This window comes from Mytilus edulis, chromosome 2, assembly GCF_963676685.1.
Source record: "Mytilus edulis chromosome 2, xbMytEdul2.2, whole genome shotgun sequence".
Classification (NCBI taxonomy): Eukaryota; Metazoa; Mollusca; class Bivalvia; order Mytilida; family Mytilidae; genus Mytilus; species Mytilus edulis.
In genome coordinates, this window is record NC_092345.1 from 37,861,936 (window position 1) to 37,889,479 (window position 27,544).

The 27,544-nt window shown below is 30.7% G+C and overlaps 1 protein-coding gene across 1 annotated transcript in view; it reads left to right on the forward strand.

Moving 5' to 3' along the window:
* Window positions 1–3,987: 3,987 nt before the first annotated feature.
* Window positions 3,988–27,544, forward strand: part of LOC139512118 (SUN domain-containing ossification factor-like) — a 48,722-nt gene continuing 25,165 nt past the window's right edge. The window contains exons 1-15 of the mRNA XM_071299510.1: window positions 3,988–4,182; window positions 11,726–11,789; window positions 15,148–15,210; window positions 17,516–17,586; window positions 19,332–19,454; window positions 20,241–20,430; window positions 20,574–20,637; window positions 21,031–21,208; window positions 22,117–22,224; window positions 22,462–22,623; window positions 23,213–23,298; window positions 24,201–24,266; window positions 25,455–25,520; window positions 26,937–27,039; window positions 27,279–27,373. Of these exons, the coding sequence (XP_071155611.1) occupies window positions 4,127–4,182; window positions 11,726–11,789; window positions 15,148–15,210; window positions 17,516–17,586; window positions 19,332–19,454; window positions 20,241–20,430; window positions 20,574–20,637; window positions 21,031–21,208; window positions 22,117–22,224; window positions 22,462–22,623; window positions 23,213–23,298; window positions 24,201–24,266; window positions 25,455–25,520; window positions 26,937–27,039; window positions 27,279–27,373 (1,495 nt within the window). The 5' untranslated portion in view covers window positions 3,988–4,126. The remainder of the gene's footprint in view (window positions 4,183–11,725; window positions 11,790–15,147; window positions 15,211–17,515; window positions 17,587–19,331; window positions 19,455–20,240; window positions 20,431–20,573; window positions 20,638–21,030; window positions 21,209–22,116; window positions 22,225–22,461; window positions 22,624–23,212; window positions 23,299–24,200; window positions 24,267–25,454; window positions 25,521–26,936; window positions 27,040–27,278; window positions 27,374–27,544) is intronic.

Here is a 27,544-nt window from a genome sequence, read left to right on the forward strand (position 1 = left end):
TCTATTGTTTTCTATGGTTACTTTTGAAATGTGTTCTCCAGAGGCACACAACGCTAAGTGTTCCCCAGAGGCTACTTACCGCTTCCTCATGCAGGGGAACTTTTTGAGTGACTTTCAACTAAAAGATAGTGGAGCAGGAACTTCCGGGGTACCTGACATAATACCCTTTTTGTAAGGCTGTGTAGGTTTTTTTATTTTTTTAATTTTTTTTTATCTATTTTAGCCATGTTATTGCATGTCTGATTTCCTTCGACATGCAGTATCGGTAATTGCCTCTTGATTTCTTCTCTCCCGTTTTACTGAAAACCGTACAACATCAGAATAACAGCAAACTCGTATGTAATAAATTGTATAAGTCTTTGTCAAAACTGAACAATCAAAATGTAAAACCGATCATAATTTGATAGAATATCAGGATTTTAAATTAATATTTTACATAAAATGTTCATATGAACATTTAGGTTGTTGCTTTGGTGTTTTTTGTTTTCATTGTTTGTTGTTTCTTCTGTTTTGTGCCAATTTATTGTTAACACTTTTGCTAGTACATCCTGTCGATACTTTTTACTAACGTGCTTTCACCTCAAAACTGTTAATGACGTCTTTCACATGGCACTTATATCTTTCAATTTTGTTCGTTCAAAGTCGTGTAATTTATTGGTTGTCGTTGGCATTTTATTTTATCAGTTGTTTTGATATTTAATCTGCTGATATTTAATCTTGCCTTCCTATAAAAACTTAAATATGAAGTTGTACTTCATAGCTGATTTCATGCAGCAACGTAACAAATAGTATGTTGAAAGAAAAGAAGGGGAGATACCAAAGGAATAGTCGAAAACGAACTGGCAATGCCATGGCACAAGTAAAGAAACGACCAAAAGGCAAACCACTGTCTACAAAACACAACATTCAAAACCAAAAGACTGCGCTACACGAACCACATCAAATACCAGAGACCAGAGGCGTTATCAAATGATCCGGAAGGGTCAGCAAATCTTGCTCTAATGTGGCACCCGTCGTGTTGCACATGTGAGTCAAACCCTATATACAGCTGTCGATAAGTGTCCCATTCAGTAGGCCACATTCGAGGAAAGGAGGACGGGATTGTTATAACCACAATTAGCACATATCCGTCGTAACCTATGAAACATATATTCCATGAAGACATGATCGTATCTCCAAAACATCCGTGAGAACTGGCTAACTTGTACATAAAATCAATGCAGAAAACCAAACAAAATAGTTTGGTCTTGCTTTAAATATAATAGAGAACATTGTATACTAGTAAAACAGTTATTTATCATACATCCCTCCCCATCCCCATACAAATAAACATCTCTAGAAATAGTGATAAACAACTTTTGAAAATGGTCATCTTTGACACTACATAAAGTGATTGGCGATTTTGATGATTCAACATATAATTACAGAATAGTTCATTCTGTTGAGGTAGTTGGACACGGTCAGTCACATTAAGATTTTCAGTTTGATGAAGTATATATATAGAAATAACCAGCAAAATATATGCCTGTTAACATGGAAAGGTCAAAAATTAGGGAGTTTCGGTTAATTGATTATTGCCTGTTTACGTCTAATGTCAAAGATTGCAGATTCAGTACGACACATAGATTTGTGTGCTTCTTTGTGATACAAGGCAAGGGATACGAAATTTCCGTCTTTTCATTAAACACTATTGTACCTCTATTTTTCTCATTTTGATTTGAGTTTTACCAGAAAAAATACGGACGTTGGTTTTATTGTAATTTTAGGAAATCATTTTAGGATAAATCCCTAATGCATATTTTCTGATTGCCTTGTTTAGGTTTTATTTTCCCTTGTCTCTTTTTTTCGTTTTATTTGCTCTTCAACGTAATATAGGCATTGGATTTGAAATACTTGGCTGCCTGAGCCTTCGATCGAGCATAGCTGAGGGATTTGCACTGAAGAGACCGCTGATTATTTGTCTAAATACATCTGGTGCAGTTGAATTAATAGCGCTATCGGTTTTATGGTTTATGTAAGTAAACATTTGTTAAATTTAAGGTTTCGAATCACGTGTTTACAGATATTAGTTTAAGTAAGGCTTTTATTATAGAGAACTATTTTCATAAAAGTGTCTAGTATATCAGGTTATATTTGGTCCCAGCTGGTATGGTAAAACATGTTTTTGAGCCAGGCACCAACTACATGGCCCCATTCATCCACATATGTAGTAACGGCCGCCGCAAACATGAAAATGCAATTAATTATGATTAAAATGATTGCCGTGTTTTAAATTCATTTAAAAAAAGTGAAAGAAAAAAAAAAACACGAAAAAATTGTCACAGGAATAAAGTTGTCACAAATTAAAACTGGCAGTGGGTGTATCTTGTGACTGGGTTATGTGTTGGCCTACAACCACACACACAAACAGAAAAGATACTTATACGCCCCAGAGTAAGAGTCTACACGTATTCTTATTCTTAGACTAACTCTTGCAACAAATCACGACTCTGGTTTCCGCGATATATATTTTGATAGTTCAACATGGAATACAATTGTACAGAGTTTAAACTGCTCAGTGTAATACTTAATCCAATCTGAAATATCGAAATAATAAAAACAGTTTATATAACAAACCAAAAATTACTTGAATAGACTTGACAAATATTTCTCTAAATGAGTGACAAATACAATTTACGCATTATAGAAAAATTCAACACATAGCGAAGAATTAACAATAGAACCATGTAAGATTAAAGTAAATGTCTCTTATCATATAACAAATTAAATGTGAAATTAGTTTGCTTAACTTTCCAGACTGGCTTATATCTTGCACATTCAAAAATTTGCAGAATTTCTAAGTGAAACATTTAAAATACAAGAAAACAATGGTTTTACAAAATCTTTTACAAGATGTCCAAAAATTCTCAATTCAAATTGTGTCCATTTTCCCACTGTGACAATGTCATGGGAAAAATGTCACAACAGCATTGAAAATTTAAAAAAGTGTATTTGTTTTCTTAAAAATTGAGTAAATGTTTAATTATATATCTTCAGTCTTTTCTCTTTCTTAAATGTTATACTTCACTTTGTTTGTTTTCGTAAAGAAAATAATATTATTCGATTCAATAGGTCCGATTCTTTAAACGTTTTTTAAGTTTAACTTTCTCGCTACATTGACATTCACATTCAGTCACGGCCTGCCGCAGTGGTTTGCCAGGCTTTTGTGCCAAACAAAATTCATTTTGCCAACAAATCAAGCTCATTTCATTTGCGTCTAAAAAGTATAAATCATAGATGTACATGTAAATTGAAAAGAGACATTAAGAATATTGTTTATACTGGCAACATAGTTTTAATAGCACATTATGCCCTTATATGATCTCGGGGCATTATTTTCTATTTCTATTTATTTCTGATATTTTCATTAAACTTATTTTGCTCAGTATTGTTCTATTGTTCTATTTACTATTTTTTTTTTAATGTTTTTACTACCAATGTCAATTCTCATTAGAAAAAAATAATATATTGAAAAAATCAGTAGAAAAACGTTACTGAAATTGAATAGGAACTTGAAGAATAGGCTAATTCAGTTATCATGAGGACATATCACTCATAAATCACATTCATCACTTTGCCGATAAAAAGATCATAAATCAAAATGAAAAAATGACACTGATTAGTTTAATACTTAAAGATCTTAAAAACCTGGAGTTAGAGTGAAGTTTTTCGGTCAACGCTTTAAACATGTTAAATGTATATTACTTTAAGATTATATAAAGAAATGCAGTCAATTCCGTTAAATAAAGACAATTTTCCTTGATCTTCCTTTATAATTAATCAATTACCGAAAAGTTACTTCATCAACACAATCTATGACTAATATCAGAGACACAGTCAAGTCTCTGCTAATATATTATATAATCAGATGATATATTTTTGACTATTGGACCCAGACACTATCTCGAATTTCATCAGAAAATCGGTCAATAGGTCAATAGTGAAACCAACACAAAAGGTATTCCCCTGTTGACATGCGCATTAGAAAATACACGTCGCCGGAAGTGGAGTTTGACAGAATGCAAAAATTCGGTCAAGAGATGTTTTATATGTTTTTTTGGAAATTAGACACATTTTTGAATTAAGAATGATTAAGATTGCTTTATTTATAGCTTTCATGTTAACAACTACTTTCCTGAGCATGTAAGTACTCTTGATTTTATTCCCTGACGATATCTTCTTCAGGGTGACAATCTACAATTGCACGCACTCCCTATTTTCTTTTTAGGGTCAAAACACTTTCACAAAAAAAATCTGCAATTTCACTGAATTCATTAAAATTTCATTTCTCAATGGTGTTATCAATATTTCAGTTTACTCTTACAAATGTTACAGCTACTACTGACCACTGTCAGTCTTCACGAGAAACATGATGTGTTTTCACAGGATTGACCCCCAGTCATCCAGTCAAGCAGGTCAGCTCATTCATAAAATTGAAATTGGAAACTGGTCACTGAATTGTCATGTAAAAAAATGTAGGTACAGAAATGGTACATGTACTTAACATTTCAACAAACCCAATATTGAGTTTGCAAGCCTGTGCTGGTGCCTGGTGTGATTGTGAATGGTTATAAACTGCATTATTATTTTTTTTTATAGTACATGTATATAGTGGTTAGCTGCGAAAATGTAGCTCTATTGTCCTTTAAATTTTTTTTTGCCATAGATCCGCTAATATCATAATCATCATAAGGACCTTAAGAGCTAAGTTTTCGCGGCTAGTATAGTGGTTGGATTAACAGTGGATTTGAACATTGTTGAATGACAAATGGAATAATTAAACCCAACAACCATGACAATGTTCAGACTTTTCAATATATTTTTTTTGGATCCTTTAAGTTATTTTATCTGCCAAACATAAAAAAGCTCTTACATTTGTACCTCTGAATCAATATAAGCAGCATGATAATTAGGATAGTAAGAATGTTATGGAACAGTCAGAGCTCAGACATAAACAAGTTGATTTTTGTTTTTGACTTAAAGAAGTCAAAGTAAAAAAATGACAAAAAATGACAGACTTGTTTAGGTCTATTTATGTTGATGAAAACATTTAATTTTACTTGGTGGCCAAAGTACACCTACTATGAGCATGATGACAGCAAAAACCTGTCTGAGAGTTCACAAAGACTTTCAAGAGCTATCTATTTTTAATTATCTAATTGAACATCCTTACAAAACACAGATGTTTTACCTCATAAGTGTGATCCCAGGTGGTTGCATTGTAAGGTTAATTAACATTATTTCTGATTTTTTAGACTCTCATTCATATTTTTCTTTAGCATGTTTAGAAGACAAAGCATTGTCTTTCAATGTTGTCATTACCTGATTTAGATGCATGACCTTTTTAATCATACCACCACAAAAATTAAAAAAAAAATTGGTCGTATATTGGTATGATGTTGGCGTCGTCATCGTCGTCCGAAGTCTTTTGGTTTTCGCACTATAACTTAAGTATAAGTAAATAGAAATCTATGAAATTTAAACACAAGGTTTATGACCACAAAAGGAAGGTTTGTATGGGTTTTGGTCCCAACAGTTTAGGATTTAGGGGCCAAAAGGGTCCAAAATTAAACTTTGTTTGATTTCATCAAAAATTGAATTATTGGGGTTCTTTGATATGCCAAATCTAACCATGTATTTAGATTCTTAATTTTTGGTCCTGTTTTCAAATTGGTCTACATTATGTTCCAACGGGTCCAAAATTAAACTTAATTTGATTTTAACAAAAATTGAATTGGTGGGGTTCTCTGATATGCTGAACATGCTGAATCTATACATGTACATAGATTTTTGATTATGGGCCCAGTTTTCAAGTTGGTCCAAATCTGGGTCCAAAATTAAACTTTTGTTTGCTTTCAACAAAAATTGAATATACATGTATGAGGTTCTTCAATATGCTGAATCTAACCATTATTTAGATTTTTAATATTTGGGCCCGGTTATCAAGTTGGTCCACATTGAGGTCTAAAGGGTCCAAAATTGAACATTATTTGATTTCATCAAAAATTGAATTCTTGGAGCTCTTTGATATGCTGAATCTAACCATTTATTAGAATTTGGATATTGGACCATAATAGGTAAATGTCCAATTTAAAAATTTTAAGTTTTTAAGTTTAAGTTCTTAGACCACATTCATTCTGTGTCAGAAACCTATGTTGTGTCAACTATTTAATCACAATCCAAATTCAGAGCTGTATCAAGCTTGAATGTTGTGTCCCTACTTGCCCCAACTTGCCCCAACTGTTCAGGGTTTGACCTTTGTGATCGTATAAAGCTACGCCCTGCGGAGCATCTGGTTATAAATATGCGTGGGTCTTGAAGTAAACCAATTTTGATAACTTATCGATTTGTAGGAGTCGATATTTGCAGCTTTTTTTATTCTGGTCAATCATTTCTTTTTGACTTATCAAAGTCGTATTTTGTCTCCCTATATATATATATATAAAGTGCCTAGAAAATCAACCTAACGATGTTAGAGTAGATTTGATTCGTAACTTCCTCTGGTAATATGTACAGTTAGTATAGAAGAACCTGTCATATCTGTTCCAAGAAAAATAATATGCTTTTATAAGCATTATTGACCATGTTGACTGTAACATGTGAAACAGTACAATAGTAACATGTAGTTCAGAATATCATTTGAACATACAATGTTAAGGCCTAAAATATGCACAATATTACAATGTCTTTTGAACTATGTCTTCAGCCTTACAAACTAAAAGAAAAAGACCAATTTGGAGATAATTATCATGAATCAATGAACATCTACATGTACAATGTAGTTGATGGTTGATCAGTTTAAATGATGTCATTCAGATATCGACTAGACTTTTACTGACTTTCACAGTGTGGTGTAACACAAGTATAAAGGGAAAGTTGTCTATATATAAAAGCTATGTCTCTCTTTTTCTATAGTTACATGCTGAGTATCCCAAGCTCTGTCTGACGACAAAATAGCATGCGGTCAGACAGACTTTTTAGGATTTTTTGGTTGAATATATAGTAGAAAAATTCAAATTTCTTTTTCGGTCAGACAAACCCTAAACATGCTTAAACAGTTTGGCACAGACTGTACATGTTTGAATTTTCAGAAGTTTTTCCCATTTGTCTGGTTGTCCCCAATACATCGTGTTACATGTAATGATGTACTTATATGACATTCTTATTTTACAGTTTTAGATAAGGGATTTCTTCCTTGTCTGTCAGTGGGTGATAATAAGTTACATATATCATTCACATACATTTAAATGTCTAGAATTTCATGAAATAATTTATAAACCATTTCTAAAAATGACAATATTTGAATCTTTTACTAATCATGCCATTGTATGTAACTTAAATGAAATAATTCATTTTGTTAACATTTGTAACTTACTTGGGATTTTTGATTGTACATGTGTCTCTAATAATTATATTTCATATTTTGATTGTTTATCACTGAACACAAATTAAATGTAGAAAAATAGTCACGTACTACATGTACATACATGTACCCGGTACAAAACTACAATTATACATGTATTAGATTTTTTTCGGTTCCGTACCATTAAAATTTGAATACTGATCGTGCCTCGCTGATTTGTTTTCATTGACAAAGATGGCGTCCAATCGTCAAATTTCAATGTTTTCATTTATCAATCGGGGTAAAAGAAAGGCAGATGACGATGATGATAAAGAAAATACCAGACCAAATAAGTTAAATAAAATTGATAGTAATGTTAGTTGTGGAAATTGAACATAAATCAACCAAGCAAAGGAAAAGACATGCAAGTGAAGGCAAATATGAGCAAGACTTTAAATGACTTATATTCACAGAGAAAGGATACTACTGTTCTGTGTGCCAAAAATATTGCACAAAAGCAAGAAACAGGACATAAAATTGTAAATGAAAGAAGAGAGAAAAGAGATAAATTGTTGAAAAAAAATCAAATCAAAGAATGTTTGACAATTAATATGACTACTTCTATTTATGTTTGTTCAACTCCATTAAATGTGAATAATATACTTATCTTTATTTTTGTGACCCCCACGTGCACCCACAGTAAATAAAAAAAAAACGGGTGGATATTTATAAAAAAAAACACCTTGTTGCAATAGATTTTTTTAAAACACCAACCTTGGACCCTTAGTGAAAAAAGGAAAACACTGTCAGAAGGATAGTTAAATTCGAAAATTAGTTTTTATCAGCATGATCAGTTTATTGAATATATTTACAAATGTATGAATATGTCAACAATTTATTTTCTTTAAGTTTTAATAATGAATTCCTATAGATTATTTGAATATGTTTTCCTTTTACATGTTTTATTTATTATTTTAAATATAAGGTCTGTCAAGCATATTTTCTTAAGGTTTTGGTAATGGATATTGATTTTTTGAAATGATTGATTGTTAGTCCTTGTTCTTAATGAATTGTTGCCTTTATCTACATGTACATGTAATGATGTATAAAAACATGACCTAAGCACATTCAAGACTAATACATTTGTATATACAACATGTTAGCTGTATTGATTAATACCTTCGTCAAGTTTATGCTAAAGTTTGCTTTTCCTTTTACAATAAGAATAATGTGCTTTTAAATGAGTAATTTCAAGATTGCTCATTTATAAATCACAGTGTTATGTTTCACATGAAAATCAGAAATGGTGTACGTATGTGTATTTTGTTCTGGATGAAAATCTGATACATGTACATACATGTACAATGATGTATGTAGATGTACTGAAAATTTAATGGGTCAGAGTGATTTGATGGAGAAATTAATGAGGAGGTTCATTTCTATTTTACTATTTTACTTTTTGTTATTTAAATTGCCTAATCCAAAGACATATTTTATTGAATACATAATTTTCAATTCAATTCAATTCAACTTAATTCAAATATTTATTGTCATATAAACTCTGAACAATAAGTTTGTGACAAATAATATAAACATACACAAAATACATTTAACAAACAAAACCATAAAAACAAAGAAAGCAAAACAATCTATCTATATGATATATATAAATATATTTTATAAATAAATCAAGAGTCCCCTGTCCTCAGTTCTAATGCCTGTTTAAAATAGGACCCTAAGCTTTCTACTTCTTTTGAGGTTGATAGGCAAAGAAGATATTTAATTTTTAACCGGATTTTTGTGACAAAAATGTCGGTTATTGATTTGGGGATGTACGGCGGGCGGTCGGTCGGTCAATTGGGCGGCACCAAATGTTGTTCGTGCATTTTCTCATGAACCGTGCATCCAAAGCTTTTAAAATTTTAATATGTTGTTACTGACAACAAAATGAAGGTCAAGTTCAAGAATGACGATTTTGACTTTTACCGTTAAGGAGTTATGGTTCTTGAAAGATTGAAAAATGGCGTTTCCAATGGTGTCCGTGCATTTACGCATGAACTGTTCAACCAAAGCTTCCCAAATTTTAATATGTTGTTACTGATGAAAAAATGGAGGTCAAGTTCAAGAATGACGATTTTGACTTTTACCGTTCAGGAGTTATGGTTCTTGAAAGATTGAAAAATGGCTTTTCCAGTCGTGTCCGTGCATTTACGCATGAACTGTTCAATCAAAGCTTCTCAAATTTTAATATGTTGTTACTGATGACAAAATGAAGGTCAATTTCAAGAATGACGATTTTGACTTTTACCATTCAGGAGTTATGGATCTTGAAAGATTGAAAAATGGCGTTTCCAGTCGTGTCCGTGCATTTACTCATGAACTGTTCAACCAAAGCTTTTCAAATTTTAATATGTTGTTACTGATGACATAATGGAGGTCAAGTTCAATAATGTTGATTTTAACTTTTACCGTTCAGGAGTTATGGTTCTTGAAAGATCAAAAATGGCGTTTCCATTCATGTTGTTGCACTTACTCATGAATCATTCAACCTAAGCTCTTTCAAATTTTAATGTGTTGATACTGATGATAAAATGCAGGTCAAATTTGATATTGACGATTTTCACTTTCACCATTCATCAGTTATGGTTCTTGTGATATTGCCAGGACACAAATAAATGTTAATAAATCCGGTTTGCTGTCGTTGTGACAGCCTCTTGTTTCATTTTCTTGCCAGGACATGAAGTCTGGCATATGTTTACATGTAATTACATTTCCTATAAAGTTATCTCTTAGTTTAGCAATTTTTTTACAGTATAAAAATAAAATGGGCTCCATCCTCCATTGTATTACAGGATGTGCATAGTATATGATACAAATGTTTTTGGGGAAGACTTCAAGTCTGTGTAAATCTTATATGCATGATATGATATACATGTACAAAATGTATAATATCACTGCTATGTCATGTTTGTCATGTTCATCTGGCAATGTCTGGTGATGTTCATCCTACAATTTTCATTTGTATTTTTCCCAATTGAGTTCCAAACATCATCATCATGATGTCATTGCAGTTGAAGCACTGTTTTGATATTTTGGTCAATTTTCACAATTGTTTTTTTAATGGTCATATGCATGGTGGAAGCCGAAAATGTGTAAAAATAATTTAAAAATGGATATGAAACTCTGATGAGGCATATACATCACATATTTTGCTTATGGACAGACAAAAAGTAAGAATGTGAAGCTAGTGAATTAAAAGGGTGTGATTTAAACTAATCCCAAGTATACACAGTACATAGTATATCATATGAACTGAGTCATACATGTTATAATGACCATTAGGAATAGATCATCGCTAACTTTGTTGTTGACATGAAGCAATTTACTGGTCAGCTTTGTTTCCTGTTTGATTATTTAACTAAAATAAAATATACATTATTTATCAACACTTAATTAACATGACCATGATGACTTGGGCAGAAATTAACACTTGACTTAAATTGAAGTAATGCTAACATAAACATGATAAACATGTACATTTAGCTTGGTCACAAGGTCAATGTAAAATATCACTGCAGCTAAATATGTAATTGATCTAAATAAGGGGAAATTATTACATCTTGTGCATGTTTAACATTTGAATGTTATATTTAAATTTTTTATACAACACTGGAATTTGGTGAACATGGTAAATACATACATTGACATACATAATTATAAAAAAAGAAGTTTTTAAAAAAGTTTTAAACTATTGTCATTTTTTTTTATTATCCCCTGTGTAAGGCGTTGTTAACCAGGTGTCTGTCCTTCCTGTCTTGTTAGCGCTCTCACCATCTTGCCATATTTTTATAAAACTTATACTATATACTAGGTTAATATTAGCAATATCTCTGACAAATTTTATAATGGTGGCCAATCGACTTCTTTAAAAAGACTTATTCCCCTTGGAAATATATTAAATTTATGGAAAATGACCTTTTAAAATTTAGTTTTTGTCTCACACACACTCTTTTTACTTAAATAGATGGTAGATACAACTGTAGCAACAAAAAAAGGTTTTTGTTTGTTATTACCCTTGAATAGATAAGATATATGTGCAATGCCGGGGACATAGGAACTCTGTTCTTTTATTTATTGAATGATTCATTTGGTTCCTCTATATTTTTATATAGATTAAAAGTATGACAGGTACAAGTAATTGAAAATTAGGTCCTGGTTCTGTATCTACATTTAGCATGTTTAGGTATCCTAGTAACAATATTAGATAAATGTATTTTCAGTTTTTTTAATATTGTTATTAATGACATTGTTTACATTTTGAACATGTGTTTTAATCATTTTCAGAACATATGGCAATGGGAATGAGAAATTGACAATTGGTACAATTCAGGATGAATCTACAAAACAGGTACGTTGACGTGTTAGTGTTAAGCAGGTCCAGGATGTCAGATGACCTTGGTTGTCATTGTTAAAGAAAGCATTTAATTATTTATATAATATACATTGTATTTGTCATGTTTGTGAGATTTATTTGTGAAAACTATGAATTCAATTACTACAATTGATGTGAAGCTATCAATTCTGAAGAAAATTCCAGATTTACTATATGTATAAGTTTGTCTGGATAATGTGCATGATGTGTTAAATTTTAAAAGGATAACATGCATATGCATGCTGGTTGATTCTTTTCATTGTTTGTATATTATTATTTGGGAAATACATAAACATTTTTGAAGGATTAGGCATTTTCTTAGTTGTATTACAGAAGAACTTCACTGAAAAACATGACAGGAAAAAGATATAAACATACACATGCCAAAGCTGTTGAAATGAATTCTTCAAGAATTATAATGTGGAAATATTTTATGTTAATAATAATGGCTATATACATCATAAACATGGTATATATATTACATATACATATGTTCAGTCTACGACTTACATGTATAACATACATCATATAACACCGTTTTACATTGTTTACAGTGCATAACACATAATCCATATTTCATTTATTTGGAGAAAAAACATTGTTTCTGTTTATTTATTCACAACTTTTATAGACTCGGGATGATTAAGAGCTTGAAATTTTGTATGAACACATATTTATAGTAGTTGGCTATAGTGTATGTTGGCTTCTTGATGTCTGTTGGTTATTTTTGTTGTTGGGTTGTCTTATTGATGTACAAATGTAACAACTCTATTCCCCTGTGGCATGGTCACATCTCCATTTATTCTTACCTGTATTTTCTTCTAATATACCTCTTGTAAAACAAGTTCTACATGTATACACACATAAAAGCATGCAAAATTGAATATAGACTTCCAAATGTAACATTTTGACATTAACATTAAAAATTCCCATGTCTTTGGAAGATGCAGGACAAGTATATCTTTCTACGGACATCTGACAATCATGAAAGAATAATTCCCTATCTATATTGTCAACATTTTTTATTGTAAACATATGAATTTCTAAGTGAAATAAAGTTTTTGAATTTTGATAGTAAAATTAAATTTTCTCAACCATCTAACTTGATGTAACAGTTTAAATCTTGATTCTTCGAAGGGTCCTGATATGACGTAAAGTTCACACGTGTGGACGTTTGTCCTTTTGTCTACTTTCAAAATATTTACATAGATATCATTCATGTCATTAGTGAATTTAAATTCAAATTTGATTATAATCCATTGACCTTGTTGACCTGTAATTTAAGTTTATGGTCTAGTATATATCATTTAAACTAGTATATTGTAGTCTAGAGATTTCTCTAATATCTGACAGCTTTTTTAGCACTTTTTTGTGACTATGGACATCTTAGGGCAATCGATATAAAAAAGGTCCTAGTTTGTACTGAAAAAGGCTATCAAACATCAGAGCAATCTGAGATGTAAAAAAGAGAATGATTACTTTTTCAGATTATTGTTTATCATAATTATGTTTTGTTAATCTAAAAAGAAATATGGGATCTTGTAATTTAAGTCAGTCATTTTTGTGTCAGTCAGTGTCTCAATTCAGTATAATTAATTTCATTCATAATGTCTTGTCATGCTTATGGATGTTTGCTTCTCTTGTTCTAGACTTTTTGTCAGATTTCAGAATCCTCAAGTTTTATGCAGATAAATGACATAGTGCCAATAAAATCCCCCCCTTTCCCCCCTAACCATGCAAACCCCTACTTTCTTTTCATAATTGTCTTACATCATCAAAAATGGCTTTTCAAACGATATTGTGATGTAAAAATGTACAATGAACATGTAGTATATATGAAAAGCCATTTTTGAAAATGATATCCTTGTTATTTTTCAAAAATTACAAGGATATATATATCATAAGATTTAAAATAAAGGAATCAAATAAGAATATTAAAGATGAGTGAGTATCCTTAACTTGTGACAGTTTGCATTCGTCTTATGTTGATGTTCATCTTTCAATCTACATGTATGAACATCTGTTTAACAAAGGACTGATACATTTGTATTACATTGACAGTACATGATCCCATATTTATTTGTATATCTAAAATATAATGATAATGACGATGATCAATATCTGAATAAATAATAAGCATCATGATAAGATATACATGTATCTACTCTGAAAATTTGACAACCCTTTATTGAGTTATTGCAACTGAAATGTTTATACATGTATGTCAAGTTTTGGATTTTATAAAATAAAAACGCTATAGGAGCTTGGTTAAACAAGTAGATTATTAAAAATGATCAGCAACAGCAAGAGAAACTGTAGTATGGGTATATTAAAGTCCTCATCATTAAACCGGTGATTTTTTACCAGGTGAGCAATACAGGCACAGGTGGTTTGTTGTTTTTGATAATATTCATTTGATCACTTCCTTCTTCATGGTTAATTAAGTTCATTGTCTTCTCTTTTGTAACCTTAAAATTTCAAAGTGGTATGAAGAAAATACTACTAATCAATTTCATTTTCAAATTCACTGACAAAATGGAAAAGTTGTTTTTAAAAACTATATAATTGAATATTGGGAGTCCTTTTTATCGATCATAACAAAAGACCTTCGAGCTCAAAATATAGGACTGCCATTTTTTTGTCTTGTAGCTTTTGTATAAGAGATATATTGTTTATGTATTTTGTGTTTTTAGGTTTGGTGTTTTCAACCGTTGTTATATAGGAGTTGCACCTTCCTATTTGTTTGTGTATTTTGTGCCTGTAACTTCCACAAAACTTATTTTGTAACTCATTAGAGAAGATTAGGAAGAGGTCACACAAACATGAAATTCTGAAAAAGATTAATAAGGATGTTTGCTGGTAAAATCAAAAAAAATAATATTTTCATTTATTGCTGTTGTGTTCTTTTCAGTGTATAATCATGATAATACATCAGAAGTAAAGAAAAAAAAGACAAGATTCATTTTAAATTCAATGAATTTCAAAAATAAAAATTCTTGGTGTGAAAAGGATGTTTCTGCATTATACAGTCATGACAGTACTGTATATGCAGCACTATATCATGTATATTTTAATGAAAAAAAGGGCAAAATACAAAAGAAAAAGTAAAGTTCAAGTGATTAACTGTGACTTATAGTGTCAATTTTTGAAGAAAAAAAACATTTCAATGAATAAAATCACAATCAGATGTAAACGTCAATCAGCTATCAAAGATTGATAATAAATATACTCCTGAGATAATTGATATATTGCTGCACACTACTATCCTCCCCTAACATGCCTAAGAATGTTTCTTTTTTCTTTTCTTTTCTTTTTAATTATTAATTTATTGTAGATTCCTGTTGACCCAGGGGGACAAAGTCAGGAAAAACTTCCACCTGAAATAAAAGTTGAACAGGTAAAATAAGTTACATGAGCAGTTTAGTTTTGTATTTCACTTTACAAGCTGTTAGTAATTAATGGTAAATAGATACATCTATTTTATTATATACTTTATTCTACAGAGAATCAATAAGAGCATTAAGATTGTGCACAAAACCTGTCAACCAGTGTGCATTACTTAAGCAGTCTTATGATAAAAATAATCAATACGTGCTATTTAATCATGACACAATATCCATCATGTTCATCAGACATGTCAGATCAACTGTATCTTTCTTGATAAGTGAATTAGAAAAGATATATAGAAAACCTTATGTAACAATAACTATTCTTACTAAATACCCTCTTTTTTTCATTATGAAAATAAGGAAATGTGGTATGATGCCAATTTGAGTCAACTATCCACATAAGTTCAACCTTAATTACTCTTCTGTAAATTATCTTCTGGAACATACATCTCAAGTTAGTTTTAAAATTTAAAAACAAAAAAATTACTATGATTACTGCAAATATGAGCGTGATGAGGGACAACATTTAATATACTGTTACCTATGAATATCTGAAGAATATTGTTGGTTGGTAGATTATACATGTTAATAATGTGTCTTTTTCTCTTGGAAAAAAAGGGGGGGGGGGCTTTTTTACATCATTTTACGTTTATTCATTCATTGGACCTGCTCCTAAAAAATATAAAGTGTAGACACATGTCATAAAATTTACACTTTGTTATGTCCTAAGATTTTGGAGGTCATTATGCCTACTGGTTTGTCTGTTCATCCATCTTACATGTCTTATATATCTGGTTAAAAGTTTAAGATTGAGGTAGTTTACATCACATGTTAATTTTGTTGTGGCGTTGAGTCATGTGTGTAAGAGCAAGATTTGAATAACACTGCATGTACGTGTATTTGCATATTCAATAAAATCAACACTAAATGATAAATAAATGTATGACAGTGAAATTTGATCTGATAAGTTTTTATCAATACTGCAAATAATAAAGGTGTAAGGTATAGGTCAATCTATTCCAAGCTGTTGCGCAATTCATTCACGTTTATGCATTGATTTGAATTTAAAGAATACGTCAATTATAATATTAATCATTGTTAATGTAAGGAAAATATATTATTTCATAAAATTAATGATAAATTTATGGAATCAGATTTAGCATATATATTTCATTTATACTGTTATAAAGAAGATAATAAAATAAACATTGTGTCTGCTGTAAGTCTAGAAAAGAGCTTATCATGCTTTTTTAAAAGCTATTTGTTGTTCCCACACAATTATCGCTAAGGAAAATCATTGCAATTTGTTCATTCATATACATACTATATATTTATACATGTACTATATAATCATTGAAAAAATGTCTCAGATACAAATTACAAATTTTAGACTGGTAGTTCTTGTTAAACATAAACCAAAACAAATGGGTCATATAGTGAATAGACTTTAACAAGACCTTAAGACAAAAATCTGTAACTTAATTTTAACAATTTAAATGGAAAGCTTATCATGGGTCAACATGACAACAAAATAAATACGTGTGTACTTTAAATAATGACCTCAATTATTTTTCTAAGGTGATATGTAAGTCTTGTGGCTAATTTTCCTGTTTTTTGTTAGACAGATAACAGTATAATGAGCTGTTTAATGAGAAAAAAAAAATTCTAAATAACAGAGATAAATATCTAGTACTTTTATTTATATACAATTGTTCAAATTATCAGATTCAGTATGACATGCTTAGAGAATACAAACATGACAAAGGGGAAGGTCTATCTTTTGTGATAATTTTTTCCAATCTGTTGTCCAAATATTCTAGGGATAGTCCAAATTAAATCCTCTGATTATTTTAAATGTTTAAAATCCTTCTGGTCTCAGTTGAGATTTATATGAGGTGATATATTTATGTTTAAAGTCAAACATGTAGTTAAATTATTATATATAGGTCTACCATGTACATGTATACTGTTATATGACTTGATGAAATTAACAAAATAAAATTGTATATTTTAACTTCTTATGACACGAACCAAAAAATACAATTAACATGATTAAACAAAACATAAAAACATGGTTTTGTTTGGTTTTTTTGGAGGGGGAGGGGGTATTGACAATAAGAGGGGTCACCATACATGCTTCAATGACTTTGAGTTTGAATCACTTTCACCCCTAAGCTAGACAAGTAATGGAAAACTGAGTGCTATTAAGTTCGATTTGATGGTTCAGTTGAACTGGTTGCTTTTCCTCCATTTCTGCCTAATGTCAATGTTACATTTGTACAATGATATATAACTATTTCCTTTTATATTCAGATTGATGAAAAAAAGAACGATGTTCAAACAGAAAAACAAGAAACACAGACAAAAGAAAAACAAGATAATGTGTAAGTTTTAAAGTTTCAAGTTGAAGAAAACCAAATTTTCTAATAATCATTAATCATGTTAATGGAAAAAAAACTATATCACACACAACTTTATTTTCTCACATAGATGACAAGTTTCTAGTAATCAGTTAATGATTAAAATCTGAATTTTTGAAAAAGATAAATTTTTGCACGATGTTTTCTTTGTATATCATGTTTATAGTTTACAGATTATTTGAAAATTTTTCCTTTTGTTTTTTCCTTTAGGAAAAAGAAACAATACATAACATGTATAAAATAAAATCTTTTGTATTGTTTGACATGGTAGAAAATGTCAACAGTAAGAACAAATTGACATTTACTACAAAAATGAGATTACCTCTTTTAATAAGATTATATATATATTGATTATAGTCATGAAAATTAGAAAGTAAATAATTTATAATGATTATGATTATTTTACATTTCTATAAGTAAATAAAATTACACATTTTGGAGCTAATGCTAGTTTTCAGTTTTGATTCACAATTAAGTTATAAAAAATGTTACATGCACTAGTATATGTTTTCTTCAGTGATGATTTATCACTTTTAAAATTTAGCTTATATTGGAATGGCATCCATTATAGCTTGCTGTTCAGTGTGAGCCAAGGCTCTGTGTTGAAGGCTGTTCTTATAATTGACCTATAATTGTTTACTTTATATATATTGTGACTTGGATGGAGAGATGTCTCATTGACACTCATACCACATCTTCTTATTTATATTAATTGATATAGACTGTCAGTTTTCTTCTGGGCACTCCCTCTTCCTACACCAAGAGGCCTCGGTGGCCGAGTGGTCTAAGTAGTTACTACTGTAATCACTAGCCAGTCAACACGGAGATTGTGAATTCTAAACCCTCTTGCAGGTGCACACTACATCAATCTTATCTGACTAGGATTGTCAGTTTTCCTATTGAAGGTCGATGGTTTTCTCAGCGCACTCCGTCTTCCTCCGCCAATAAAAACTGTCCCACCAAAATAACCTAAATGTGGTGCTTAAAACACAAAAAAATCCAAAATCAAATCTTCCTACACCAATAAAAACTGACCACCCACCACCTAATCATGCTAATAGCACAATAGCGCTGAAATGTAGTGATAAACACTTATAACATTATAGTTATTGTTTCTTTACTTATGTCTGTAATTATTATATGTAATTTGTATTAACAAATGATTAATATAAGGAGATGAGGTATGATTGCAATTGAGACAACTATTAACCAAACATGCCAAAGGCAAAGTTCAAATAAATTGGATGTTAGCATGGTAAGCAATTATAAGCAACTGTACATCCTTCAACAATGAGAAAACCCAAATAGTGAATTCAGCTATAAAAGGCCCTGACATGAAAATATGAAACAATTCAATTGAGAAAACTAATGACCTAATTTTTAACATTTATCTGTTTATATTTTTTTATAATAAACAAATATGAAAGACATAAACCAACCTCACTAAACTACAGGCTTCTGATTTGGGACAGGCACTTAAAGAATGTGGTATGGTTAAACGTGTTCATGATGTTTGTGGGCTAATTATTTTAGGTTTAATAAAGTATGACTATTCCAGTTATACATTACCTGTCATATGGAATAAACAGAAGGATATTTCATAGGCAAGCAATAAAAATCGCCATTGTTCACTGTATTAATTCACCACCTTAAATATTTGAATATTACTATGCATCACCTTGTGTGTATTGTATACTTATATTTAACAGTGAGAAGCCAAGACCACAAGTGGAACCATTCACAATACAAACTGAGAAACAAGAAAATCAAGATTCAACAGACACTTTTGCAGAGAAAAAAGAAACAGAAAATCCTCCAGTCAAACCATTAAAGTAAGATTTCATTGACTGTTTTAGGCTTTTGAGTTATCTTTAGTGCATGTGTTAAGATATGTAAGAGGACAAGTTGTGTCTTATATTAATAAAAAAACTGCTACAAAGACCAATAGAAAAGTTTCATATAATCAATAATGCTTTTCTTGTATTTATTATAATATTTAAGAACAAAAATTCTTGGTTTGAACAATGTTATAACATATATATATATATAACATCATATTACTTTTATTCAACATATAACATATATAACATCATACATGTCATATTACTTTTATTCAACATAAAAATTGAATGTAATGAATCTAATTACTTATCTAAGATTAAATTGATTGCTGTGAAATACTGTGTTTTAGAAGTCAAATCAAGACTGTCAATTTAAAACATGTAAAAATCAAGACAGAAATCCTGTAATTTTATTTCTCTGTCATCAAATAGCAGAAGGTGCTGTAAAGTGGTGCTTCAAATCAAAATGAAAACATGATCATGGAAAAGATAAAATCAAGTTTTATTGCCTCAGAATTTTAAAATACATGTAAATTTGGAAATTATAATACAAGAATTGAACAAATGTTGAAGTTAAAATTGGAATAAATATAGATTTTCATGATTATTCATTATTTGGAATACTGAAAATTTGCAGCTGCAGCCGATTTGATGTCTGCCATAGCATGTATGGTGTGGTATAAATGTAGTGGAATGTATAAGACATAAAAATAAACCTCATCTTTTCTAAGGCCAATGGGTTGAAAAAATGTTTTCTATTTTTCTTTATTTTTTCAGCAATGAAAATAAGAATGTAGAAATTCCAGAAACACTTCCCACAGTTGCAAATATATCTTTAGAACAGACACCAGAAACAGGAAAAGATGTACCTCAACCGTTAGAAAATAAGGTTCCAACAGGGACAGATAAAACTGTTGATACTATTACTGAACCAGCAAAAACTGATGGTGATAAACCTAAACCGCAGGTACAGTTATGATACTGAGAGCTTAAAATTACCATAGAAATTCACATTTTGATTACAGGTGTTGAAACAGGTGTAATTTTCTTGAATTCCCTCATCTGCTCATGGTTGAATTAATTTATATGAAATTTTTCTTTTTTTTGCAGGGTGATGAAATTCAAACCTTTACAGAGTGGACACAAAAAGTTTTAGAAGAGGAAAAGCAAAAAAGTATGATATTTAATTTGATTTAATTTCCTTAACATGTTTGAAATAAGTGGACATGGTTTAATAACAAAAATACCAAACTCCAAGGAAAATTAAAAACGGAAAAACCCTGATTAAATTGAAAAATTAGAATCTCAAACCCACCAAGCTAATGGAATACAACTGTAATATTACTGACTTGGTACAGACATTTCCTTTTGTAGAAATTAGAAAATGGTGGATAAAACATGATTTTATATCTAGCTAAACCTCTCAATTGTATGACAATCACATAGAAATACATAGTTGATTATTTGTGATTGACAGTAACTTATATTATAACTTTGCCTAATCACTTAAAGTCATATTTGAGTGGTTCAGATTTCTTGATGATAACTTTTACAACTCTTTTTTAAGCTTCAACAGAAGCTACAGGATCGAGTGTTAGTAAATCTAAGAGATCTGTGAATTATGCCTCTAAAGAATGTGGTGCCAAAGTATTAGCCAGTAATCCTGAAGCTGAGAACATTAAAGCTGTACTCACCAGTAACAAGGATGAATATATGATAAATCCATGTAAAGTGGCCAAAAAATGGTAAGTCAAACTTAATGATTTATAGCTAGCTTAAAATTGTGGTTGGAGATACCAAGGGGTCATTCTAAACTTGTTAATCAAAGGGAAACAGCAACCAGGTGGCAAAAAAAAAAGAAAAATAAGTGTACAAAACTCTACCTAGTAACTCAAGATTGAACAGCAAAACCCCACCAAAATTTATGGGGGGTCTCAGGTGCTCCAGCAGAGTAAGCAGATCCTCCTCAATTGGCATTGAAATATTTTAAAAAGCATACTTGCTATAGCTACTTAGACACAGTATTTTATTTCAGTCCCAGAGATAAACATGATTTATTCATATATATATATATTAAATAAATTTTTATTTGACTACCCGCTCAGCTGTACTCCGTCTGTTCCTTGTCATTACATCAATCTGCAGTTTGTTATAAATATCATGGGCAGAACATTTTCTTGGTTTCTATGAAAAAGAATGATTTTTTATTCATTCTGCAGATTGATAAGTCGAGTTTTAGCTTGTTTGCTGATAGTTTCAATCAATTATACACAGCAACCCAAGCCCTTACCTGATATTGGTCGTGTTTTAATTTATTACCTTAAAAATTTATAAGTGATATTTTATACTATTGTTAGTATGCCTCTGCTCAAATCACTGGGGACATTAAGTGTTAGCCTTGAAAATCTGTCTGTTAGTCCTTCTGTCCTTCCCATTTCATTTCTGCATTCTAACTTTAATTTACCTCATGCCAATTTTATGATACTCATATACAATGCTAAGAACCACAATCGCAGATTATGAGTCATTTACTGCTCTAGAATTATGCCCCTTTTTAACTTAGAAAATTGCAAAATGTGAGCAGTGGCAATCATGTCTACAGACACACCCTTCATTTATCTTTTGACAGATTTTGATAATTATTTTTTCCCAGGTTTGTTATAGAACTATGTGAGCCAATCCATGTCAACAATTTTGAGGTTGCCAGTTTTGAATTGTTTTCATCACAGCCAAAGACATTTCGTGTATCCTTAAGTGATAGGTGAGTAGAACATTTCTTTCAGATTTCTTTATCTACGAGGTACACCAAAAAAAAGGAGGAAAGTTTTCCTTGTTGAGATAAGTAAAAAATAACAGTCAAGGTTTGGAAAAAATATTTGTTTTGTATTTAAAATTGATATACACATCAATTGAATGTTTATTACTGCAAACAAATCAAAGTCTAACTCTGATACCAGTTATGTATGGAAATTGAAATATTTGTCTTGTTTTGATTCAGATATCCTAGCAAGGAATGGACAAAAATTGGAGATTTTACTGCTTCAGAAGAGAGAAAATCTCATCCATTTCCTGTTAAAGATGGTTATGTGGTTCAGTTTGTTAAAGTGGAGATGTTGGACCATTATGGCACTGAACATTTTTGTCCTTTGACTTGGTTCAGGTAAGTTCTTCTGATTGACTATTAGGAATTAGTGTCCACACAATGGAGATTTGGACATGTAAATTGTATGATTCAATTCTAAATTATGAATATCTTTTAATTAAAAGAACCATAAAATGCATGAAGTTGATAGTCAGACCTAATGTTAACAACCTATTAATATATCAGGAGGCAGAGAATTCATGGGGTAATTTAGTAAGACAAATCTTTTGATTATCATGATAAAATCATTATGCTTTGAATGATTGAGCAATGAGGAATTTTAATTTTTAAGACGTTACCAATTACATTGATCAGTATTAATAAAATTGAGAAAGGAAATGGGGAATGTGTCATAGAGACAACAACCCGACTAAAGAGAAGAAAACATCTGAAGGCCACCATTGGGTCTTCAACAAAGCGTGAAAATATCCCACTGGGTATAAGTTTGTCTTGAAAAGTATATTAAATATGACATTTTCATCAGTTTTCTGTGGTAAACCTTTTTGGGCATAACATATGAATTTGAATAAAAAATTTTTTTTAATGAAAATGGTAGCTACTATCTGTTAAATATATTAATAAAACAGGAATTTCCTTACATTTGTAGAATGTTTGGAATGCCGGTGGAGTATGATGAGTATGGACATCAACCTCATGAAGATAATGATGATAATGAAAATGATATGGATGAAGGTGTGTTTTACTATGGAAACCTAACAACCTTAAATAGATATATATACAAGTACACACCCGTGATATCACGGGTCCGTGACTGAATTAAAGTATATAACTATGCCTAAGCCTAATTTTAGTAATTTAAGTCGTGTCGATTATAAGATACACAGTTTTCTCTGCTTTCAAATCTTTCTGTTTGAACCCGTCGAACCGGAATTTATTAATTATTGGTAATATTAATTATTTGGAAAACAAAAGGTCCTGGCTATCCAGGAATGGAGTATTTTTTAATCAACAGCACTGTCCTATATTAGTTATCTTAGAAAGTCTTGCTGATTGCTGAATAAAACTACAATAGGGAACAATTTGACAATGATTGAATTTAGTAGTGTCAGCCCTTTGATTATGACCCGTGTATATAGCAAAATCCTAAATACACCGTTTGGTGGTGCGCCTGTCAAATGCGGAATTTAGTAGTGTCACTCCCTTTGATTATGACCCGTGTATATAGCAAAATCCTAAATTCACCGTTTGGTGGTGCGCCTGTCAAATGCGGAATGTACAGATAAGGTATTAGCTAACAGGTGAATATACTACTGATATCGGTATCGGATTCGACACGGAACTTGTTAATTATTGGCAGTATTAATTATGTGGAAAACAAAAGGGGCTGGAGTGGTGTAATTTTTAATCTATACCATTGTCCTATATTAGTTATATATAGAGTTGAATTCTTTAATTTGTCGTTTTTACCTGATGACGGCTGACAAATTGGACCTTGTAATTTTAGTATTATAGATATTCTTGCCATTGAAAAGTTCTTAATTGACAGCAAAGAAAGTTTCTTAACAGTATTGAATTTCTGCAATGGAAATGTCTTAAAATTGACTGAAAAACTAAATATTTTCTTCTTTTTTCAGTATTATTGCAAAATGAACAGACAGAAGATGCAGAATCAACCAAGAACTTGTTTGCTAGTGCAACAGGTAAGATAGTGTTTTGCTATTGAACAGTTTATTTCTGCTTAAAAATGGTATCTGGTTTAAAATTATCATTTAAAAAGATAATACAGGAAGAGGTCATTCATTATATTTTATATCAAGACCTTATTTTGAAATTTTTATGTCCCACTTAGCGGCATTATGTTTTTCAGTCTGTGCATCCGTTCTTTAGTCCGTCTGTTTGTCCATCCATTAGTCTGTATGTCCCACTTCAGCTTAAAGTTTTTTGTCAAGGTAGTTTTAGATTAAGTTGAAGTCTAATCCGTTTGAAACTTAGTATACATGTTCCCTATGATTTGAAATTTCTTATGATGCAAATTAGATTTTTGACCCCTATTTCACTGTTCACTGAACATAATGAATGATAGTGTGAGTGGGGCATCTGTGTACTATGGACACATTCTTGTATTGTTCCTATTCAGCTATTGTCATGACAAAACATATAACTTCTAGTATACAATTGCAAAGATAGAATTGATTATTTTGTGTCTTGCCTCACATAAAATGAAAAGACAAGACTTGGGCATAATGTTATCTATATCAGTGTCGACAATTTGTTTGTGTGATTAATAAGACTGTTCAAGGGGAACTACTAATTAATTTATGAATTATTGGTATATTGTTTTCAGTTGTATTATCATTGGCGCATCTCATGTCCATAGAGATTACTGGGTATTTGAATCTGCGCCCTCATTCATAGTCAATTAAATGTTTTGCATAGATCACTTGTTAAATTTTAGGATTTTTTAAGAATAAATTTAGTATGCAGTTGTATAAGCATTTGCACATCTCTTTTCAGTGGAGATCTTATTGCCCTGCCCTTCAGTCATAATTCATTTGACTTAGGAACTGTTGCATAATTTACATGTTAAATATTGTGATGCGGTCCATTGAAGATGGACAACTTATGATAAGTTTTATTAGTGAATGTTAGCAGTTACATATCTCATCCCCACAATATTTTTGTTAGGATTGACCATTAAGTTTAATTACAGCCACTAAATTTCTTTTTCATTTCAAGATTTTTTATCCATCCAATTGTGTTGTTTTTTCTGATGTTAAAGAAATTTATAATATGTTGGAAATCTTTCATAAGAAAATTTAACCACACATACATATATTTTTTTTAGACAGAATTTTTTTTTGATTATTTGCATTTATTATATATTTCAGAAAGTGTTATGAAGCTTGTTAAGAAAGTTTTAAATGTTGCAGACAAAGAACAGGATTCTGAAAAAAGTAAGTACATGTATCTCTCTCAATGATACTATTGAGACTAGTCAAATACCTCTGTGAGATCTGACTGTGCAGCCATTTGAAAGAGAGGTGCTAAGGGCCTTAATCCCATTCATTTAAGAAATATCAATTATCAATTATTCAAGTTTACCGCTTACAAAATTTAAACAGCTTGCTTGCTGCGATGAAATTCTAAAAAGAACTAAATGACGTCACAGACTATAACGTCACACATGTTGGGTAAATCTAAAACATGAAACACAATCCGTGAGTGGCCCCGGCGATAACTGAATTTAAGTCTATTAACTTAAATTCCATTAGGAAGAAGGTAAATACAGGGCATCTGAAATATGGTCTACAGACTGTTCCATAAAACAAGTTGATTGAAATCTCTACTAATGGGTGTTAGAAAACTTGTGTGCATCATATACATTGGAATGCAGTTGAAGAGAAATTCTTAATATCCTCCAAAGATGGTGATCCCATTTTTAAAGTGCTGTTCATTGCAATTTTTATTATGTGTGTTTTAATGGAACAGGCCTAATGAAAATGAGGATTTTTGGGGAAAGGAGTAGGTTCAGTAAGACCCCTTTTTGGCCCCAAAATTAAGCAGTTTTGCAAAATTGTGAAAATGTAATCTTTTAGCTATTTTTTGGAAAGTAGAATGCTTCTGCTACATAAATATGTGCTGTTTTTTACAATACAATGCACATATATCGTGTACTAGCATCATAAAGTCATGCTAAATTACTGAAATCTTCACAATTATAGCATTTTAGTTAAATTTTAGACGGTTTCCGTCTTAAATGAAAGTGGCCGCATTCGTGTTCATTCATAATATTGAAATGTAAGTTGTATTTGATGATAAATACATAACATATATAAAGGTTGAGGATGAACACGGGTGCGGCCATTTTCATTTTTGACGAAAACCATCTGAAAAGTGACGTTTTTTGGCATATTTGATAGATTTTTCATATTTAAGCTTCAATCAGAGCGTTTTTAATGACCGAATCAGTTAAAATCTTTAACAGAAACTAATCGAATCAATTGAAATAGACCCTTAAGTGTTTAAAAAGTGTCCTAAATATCTCAGATGAAACTGAAATTTGGGGCAAAATTCGGCCTTTACCGGACCTACTCCTTTTGAAAATAATTGATAGGAAGACATTTTTCAAATTACTCACTGAAATTTTAAGAATTGTGTTTCATGTTTTTTATTAGACAAATGTTAGATATGGTATTTATCCCTTGATATATTCTCCCTCTTTTTGCTTCTGGTGTAAAAATTTAATTTATAAACTTGAATGAGAAGTTGATAGACCACATCTATTTATATATTTTTCTTTACATTGATCAACATTTAATATGTAAACAATATTCTAATAACATGTTTATTATTTTTTTTGTTCTTTTTAGACCAAACTGGAAGTATCACTGATGATAGTCTCATTGTACCAGGTTTCAACACTACACAGAATAATGTGACAGCAGATGGATATATGTTACCTTGTGTACCAGAGTAGGTTTTACACTATGAAGTTAATCATCTGTTATACATTTTGCCATTTATTTTATTTTTATTTGGATTGTCACCAAAGCTAAAAAGATAATTGATATCTGTTGTAGTAAACATTTCTTATGAAGAACTGAGATGAAATTGCCGAGAACAAATTAATTTGAATTTTAATATTTTGATGAATTATTTATTTTAACCAGTGGCATACTGTATACATTAATAAATGTTTTGAACTTTTATAGTAAAAAAGAAATGGAAACAGAAAAGAGGAAATTTGACGAGCCCTTACAACCAAGTCCACCATATCCACAGTCTGGATTTGTTACTTCTCCATCAGGTAAATAAATGTCAAAATACATCAACTTTGACTAAGGACTATTCCATTAAAATTTATGTGGGAGGGTAGGAATGGAAGTTTAATTATTGTATGTGGGTCATGGGTCTTTTTTCAGTATGTGTCTGTTACAATTATGCACAATTATCTAAAAAAAATGGTTGTTTCTACCCT